We start from the raw sequence: 6,686 nt of genomic DNA on the forward strand, positions 1-6,686 counted from the left end.
GAAAAAGGATCAAGTGTCAGGTATTTGGCCCTAGATTTCTGTATATCAAATGAATGACTGATATAAAAGATAAGGCTGGCAACATGTGTTGGTGGACCATTAATTAAAAAAATCCTGCATTTTCTGTGATACATAATATCATGCTAAGTGTAGTGCAGTATTTTCTAAAATGAATTGTGTCTCCGCCATCTTTCCCTCAGCACAATGCATGCTGGTATATATGTTTGGTTGGTGACCGTTGGCTGTATGGTCAATTTATTTTCACAATGCATTGTGGGATACTTCAAGTATACTATACAAATTAATATCACTACAAATACAAACAATACTAAAATAAATATTTCTGAGACAGCCCATTGGTTCCTTCTAAAGACTGCATGTAGAATATAATCCGTTTAACATTACAATAAATCAATATGTGAGAAGCATCAACACAATAAAATATGAATATTATTTTAGACGCATAACAAGGGGAAAAAGTATTTATAGGAGAAAAACAATTTTTTGTGGGATGAATACAAAAAAGAAGCTCATATTTCCTGACCTCCTTGAAGTACACTCTGTTTCCAGCTATCAGACGGTATCCATGTGTCTGCGTTACGCGACCTCATGACTCAAAGAGACATGTCCACTTAATTAATCAGTCATGCAAACCATCAGAGTTTTAGGGTTAATGAGGAATTATTCATGCAAATCCTGTTCAGCAATCAGCGTGCTAATGCCATAATCCCAGATATTCATAATGTGGCTATTTCTGAGGATCCTTAATCCGTGCCGCTTTCTAAATAACCTGCATGCTTTCTGCTGATGAGAAGAAGGATCAGAAGTTTAGTTTGGACCATGACTTTTTATTCATGATGATTGTGTTTCCAGGAGAAGATGATCGACCTGGAGACCGACCTGGAGGAGCTGCACGACAGCGAGCAGAGGTGGGCGTCCAAACACAAGAGAGCCATCGAACAGGTAAACACACGCAAACAGGAAGTGAGCTAACGGAACATATTCTGTCATGAACTGGATCTCAAAAGTCTTATGGCTGGTGTTTAAGACGTGTGTGTGTGTGCTGTCAGACTGAGCAGCTGCAGCTGAAGCTGATCCAGGAGAAAGACCTCAACGACCTGTTGGAGATGGAGAAGGGTTCCGCCGAGAGACAGGTAGTGTGTGTGTGTGTGTGTGTGTGTGTGTGTGTGTGTGTGTGTGTGTGTGTGTGTGTGTGTGTGTGTGTGTGTGTGTGTGTGTGTGTGTGTGTGTGTGTGTGTGTGTGTGTGTGTGTCCACTTGTTCTACAAGTATATGTTTAACACAGTAGGGGTGTAACGAATAGATAAAACACCACTTATACGTTCACATACTCACAGGGTTTTTATTTTATATATGTTTTGCAAGTCTTTTGTTGTGTTGAAAATATATATATCCGAAAGCCAAATATAAACTTAGAAATTAAAAAGGTAAAAGCATTCCTCACAGCTTTACAGCACAATTAAGTATTTATCTCTCCATCACATTTGGATATACTGATATTTAAAATTAGGGGAAAAAACTGTTAAAGATTTATTAAACAGCATCGATTTTGTAAGCTTAATAAATAAATAAAGGATTCGTCAGTGCCCTCTGGTGGAGAGACGCTGTAATGGCAAGACTGATTAGAAGGAATTCTTGGACATCTCTACACTGATACTTCTTGTTATTGGCTGATATACAGTGCACTCAGGTATATCTGTGCCAAGCTGCTAATGGACTGACAAGAACATGGTTTGAAAAAGCCTGTTCATTTAAGTAGGCTACGTAAATAATGTAAATGAAGGGGAATGAAAGAAAGTAAGGAAGAAATCCCTCAGGATTACAAAAGACCCCATCACCCCAGCCACCAACTGTTCAGTCTGCTGCCGCCTGGATACAAACAACCAGATTCAGAGACAGCTTCATCCCGCAGGCAATAAGACTGTTGAACAACTGAACTGCTGAAACAATTTCATAACATTCATCTGCTACTTATTACTAATTATGTATCTATTGTCTAATATATCATTCCAATAACTCGTAAATAGACTCGTATTTCACTTTTTTAAAACTATTTTTCTTTTTGTATTACTTAATATAATATACTTTAATATTGTCTGCTTATCTGTATTATTGTGTTGCATTGTTGGAGAGGCCTGTGACCTAAGATTTTCAAACAACATCATTACTCTGTAGCTATGTCAGTTTGACGATAAAGAACCTTGAAGTGAAGCAGAAAGGTTGCATCACATCTAATGGAAGCTTCTCTCTGCGTAGCTGCGGGAGCTGCGTCTGGAGGTGCAGGAGCTCCAGAGCTCCAGGGTTCAGGAGGATGTGGTCTCCAGAGCGGAGAGCCGAGTCAAGGAGATGGAGAACACGCTGAGGAACGAGGAGAGGTCCGTCACAACGCTTACTCCATCAGCACTTTATTCTGTATCAATGTTTGAACAGGCGTTTATTAAAAAGCTGTTCCTTAGGCATTCTGTTTATGATAAGGTCACTTTCACACCTGGGGTTTGGAGCTTCGCAAATCATTTGGAAATCACTTTTACAACAATTCTACATTATGATAGCACAGAGCAGATATAAGGCGAAGTAACAAAACAAGTGGACAAGCATATGAAAGAAGGCGAGCACAAGTTCACCCATTGTTTGCCGAGGATTTTGTAAAAACAACCTGATGTTATCTTTCGTTTAACAGAGAATTAAAAAGACGTTTAAGCAGGGTCATTTCATTCAAGTAGAAGTGCTTCACACGAAACCTGCAGCTTCTTGCAGCCTTAGCTTCCCTGCTGTACGTTACCTGTACACATGGTGTAACTAAATACATCAATACATTGTGTTCACGTGTGCAGGAACAAATCTGTTCTGACCAACACCGTCAGCAAACTGGAGAGGAGGATCAACGAGCTCAGCGACCAGATGGAGGAGGAGCACAGGATAGCTAATGAGCAGAAAGACCTGGTAACACACACACACACACACACACACACACACACACACACACACACACACACACACACACACACACACACACACACACACACACACACACACACACACACACACACACACACACTTAATAATCTTAAGTACGGTACATGTCTGAACCTATTGTATTCACGAGGAACACTTGACTTGAACTTGGGAACAGGCTCTTGAGGCTGTGCTTTGTGATATTAAAAGATACTACATTCTATCATGTAATACTCTGTTAGATAGTTCTGTTGGATTTGTTCAGTCTTGTCTGTTGAAAAATGTTCAAATGTATTATTGTGTCTGACAGTCATTGACTCACAGGCGCCGTTGAATACATGCAGCATGTGGCAATGAACAGCAGCAATCGATAGCGTTTGAAATGTTCTTTAAACACATTGAAACAACCGAGAGGGGTTTCTTGTCCCAGCTGTTATAACATGTTGGTCCCGCCCCATGTGCCCAAACTGAGCGAGCTCTGTGATTGGTCCCCAGATGACCCAGAGGATGCGCTCTCTGAAGCGGCAGCTGAACGAGACGGAGGAGGAGGCGAGCCGGAGGGAGGGGCAGTACCGCCACACCCAGAGAGAGCTGCTGGAGGAGAGGGAGACCAGCAGCCGGCTGCAGAGGCAGGCGCTGGACCACAGCCTGCAGTACAAGTACGCACTCTGACACACACACGGAAACATACACACACACACACACACACATAGAAACATACACACAAACAGGCGTGCATGTTATCCTTTGTTAACATGAAGCATCAATTTAAATATGTAAAAATAGACATGAATATTAAACAATAAGTCGGATCTACTTTGTTTTCTCTCCTGTTTTCGGGGTATGAGAACTGATTTAAGATTTTTTACGCCAGGACAATCCTTTAAAGGGTCTTAAAAAAGTTATCTTTAAAATACGAGACCTTGTTGTTGTAATGCTGCACCACTGTCCCACATTTTCAATATGACTAAAAACCTGTTATCTTCAAGGAGAGTTTAATTTTCACTGCACTCCAAACACAAGGTATAAATATTGTGTGTCAGCAAGTTATGTAACATTAATGTCAAGTGCAGACGACTACATTGATTTAAATCTGTGCTATTCTGTCACTTTTAGTCATTTCGAATACGGGTTAGAGGTACTTTTTTTTTTTTTTTAGAAATCACACTTGTTCTATGGACGACCATTTTGATTAAAAAGTCATGTTCCTTTCTGACTTGCCTCTCAGGTCAGATTTCCTCTGTATCAAAAGCACACATCATTTGCAGTCCGTCACAAAGTCGGTACATTAAAGCACACATTAAAACGTGGTGTCTCTCTCGCAGACGTAAGGACACTCTGTCCATCCGTCAGACTCTGGATAACCTGAGGCTGGACCTGAGCGTGGACGATGAGGAGGAGGATCAGCCACCGGGGGAACAAACAACAAACGCTGTCACCAAAGTGTGAACCCTCCCACTTCACACATTAGCCAATAACAGCACATCTCTACTGGCACTCAGGGTGCGGTGACATTTTCTAAAGCTGCCGATGGATAAATGCTGCATGTGATCAAAGCTAAAAGTCCACCACGCTCTGACACTTTGAAATAATCACTGATCTCTGATGTATATTCTAGAAGGTTCCCGGAAAAAATTATCTAATATGGTAACAAATTATAGAAAATAATTAGAGACAAAGTTAAACAATTCAATTAACACATTGCATGTACTTTATTAAGTGCAATTGTACCAAATTAACTGAATGAAATGTGAACAGTATTCTTTCTAGAATTAGTTACAAATTCATTTCTTCGGTCGCCCTCTAGTGGTTACTATTAGGAATTACAGCTATCAATTAAAAACCCTAAAAACAAATGGCTGTCAACATTGAAGTCGAATGCCTGTTTCGACACGTTGAAACTAAAATGTCTATTACATGGAATATTAAATAAATTCATGATCTGCTTGTTTGCATGTACAGATGCTTGGTGCGAAGAGATGCATTAGGGAAATATTACTAGTGGCGTGATGAGGATTTGATAAATGTGCTTCAAACAGCATGAAGTACATTGAAGTGTGAATTTCTCGATATCATCCAATAGGCGTTTTGGCCTGAACGGACACTTTGGAAGGGGACTCCTTTAAAACCTCTTTAATTTCATTTTTTATAGAAAAGAATAACTGGTTACCACGTCAATTTGACAATTTAGAGCGAAGTTCTTTCATATGGAGGGATGTTCTATCATTTTGTTTAACATGTGTTTCTCTGCTAAATTAGAAAATATTCCAACAAGTGATCTTTGCATGTGATTATCGCCGTTTGATTCACCAACAATTATTTATATTGACCGTATTTTGTATGTTTCTAATGTTTTTATGATACCAAGATTATTGAATATTCTGTATTTGCAATTGCTTCTGGGGCAAACATAATTTTTAGAGAATTTAATGTATTATTTTAGTGCAGTTTATGGTATTTTAGGGGGTTTGCTGCTGTATTGATGTATCTTAATGTTCCTCCTACATACGCTTCTGTCCAGGTGATAAGATTAAGGGATAAGATATGTTGTGTCAGCAAAGATGATGATACAAAAAGGGCTTTTGTTTCACACTTGGCGTCTTTGTTATGTGTTTTATTCAAGTCACTCAAAGCAGACTCAAAGAAAGGAAAGGAACCGAGACGTTTTAGCTCTCAGAAGTAATGTCTACAGAGGGTTTGGATCCAAGATGTGTGTTAATGCAAAGTGTGGAAGAAGAAGAATAAATCGCTGTCTGTTCATTGTTTGGCATGCTCTTATTTTGAAAGGAAATCACTTTTCAAAATAAAATCACGTGTACGGACAGAGACGAACATGGCTGGGTTGCGAAATTCAAATCAGTAGGAAATGAACTGGTTTCAATCCAAACAAAACGACAAGCATCCAATAGGGACTTGAGTTTGAAAATAACTCACCGATTGAGTTATTAAATTGAACCCAGCCCTGTTCCTACTGTCCTGCGTGTTCCCTGCGTGTGTGATAAACACACGAGGCTAATGTTCATACAGTTTGGATTCTCCGTTATGTTTACATGTGTTGGTGTATTTAGATGTGTTGTTGAAACAGGAACACTAATCACATGAAAGAGTTTCCCAGCTGTTTGAATGTGCGTTCAAATGTCTTTGCGTTTAACATTCTCCAGATATGTAAAAAGAAATAGATTTCATTGACTTATTTTTGTAACTTCACTTCACACTCTACTGGTTCTGCCGTTCTCGGGTATTTATTTTTCACATTCTCTCTTTTGGTGAGAAGTTTCTTATAACAAAATGCAAATAAACTCCTATGCACTGTGACATGTGGTGTCGTGTGTGTCTCTTTTAAAATGTGTATCATGTTCTCGAACGGAAACCAACGCAGTTCCATCCGGAAAAAAACGACCACGGGATAAAACAAACCGATTTATTTGCAGCTCTGACATCAGAAACATTAAACGCATCACGGGTCATTCCATTCTCATAATGTCAAACATGCTGACGGTGCAACAAACACACAGGCATTGATACACGCAGTGAGAACTGAAGAAACGTCTACAACCCGCAGGCATCAGAGAGTTCAGAGGATTTTCCAAAAATAAAAGCTCTTCGAGGTACTTCGATTGATTCATTGTTTTGATAAATCGGGCACAAAATCATCACAACTTCTGGTCTCTTTTTGCCTCTGCTTTGTCATCTATAATCCATCTCACACAC

The 6,686-nt window shown here is 39.5% G+C and overlaps 1 protein-coding gene across 2 annotated transcripts in view; it reads left to right on the forward strand.

The window, feature by feature from the left end:
* Positions 1-6,290, forward strand: part of LOC117456430 (cingulin-like protein 1) — a 47,593-nt gene extending 41,303 nt beyond the window's left edge. For both annotated transcript variants that reach the window (XM_034096316.2, XM_034096317.2), the window contains 6 exons: positions 874-963; positions 1,071-1,154; positions 2,277-2,395; positions 2,855-2,963; positions 3,471-3,634; positions 4,301-6,290. In XM_034096316.2, coding sequence (XP_033952207.1) covers positions 874-963; positions 1,071-1,154; positions 2,277-2,395; positions 2,855-2,963; positions 3,471-3,634; positions 4,301-4,424 — 690 coding nt within the window. In that variant the 3' untranslated portion in view covers positions 4,425-6,290. The remainder of the gene's footprint in view (positions 1-873; positions 964-1,070; positions 1,155-2,276; positions 2,396-2,854; positions 2,964-3,470; positions 3,635-4,300) is intronic.
* Positions 6,291-6,686: the final 396 nt, after the last annotated feature.

Source organism: Pseudochaenichthys georgianus, chromosome 12, assembly GCF_902827115.2.
Source record: "Pseudochaenichthys georgianus chromosome 12, fPseGeo1.2, whole genome shotgun sequence".
NCBI classification, from domain to species: domain Eukaryota; kingdom Metazoa; phylum Chordata; class Actinopteri; order Perciformes; family Channichthyidae; genus Pseudochaenichthys; species Pseudochaenichthys georgianus.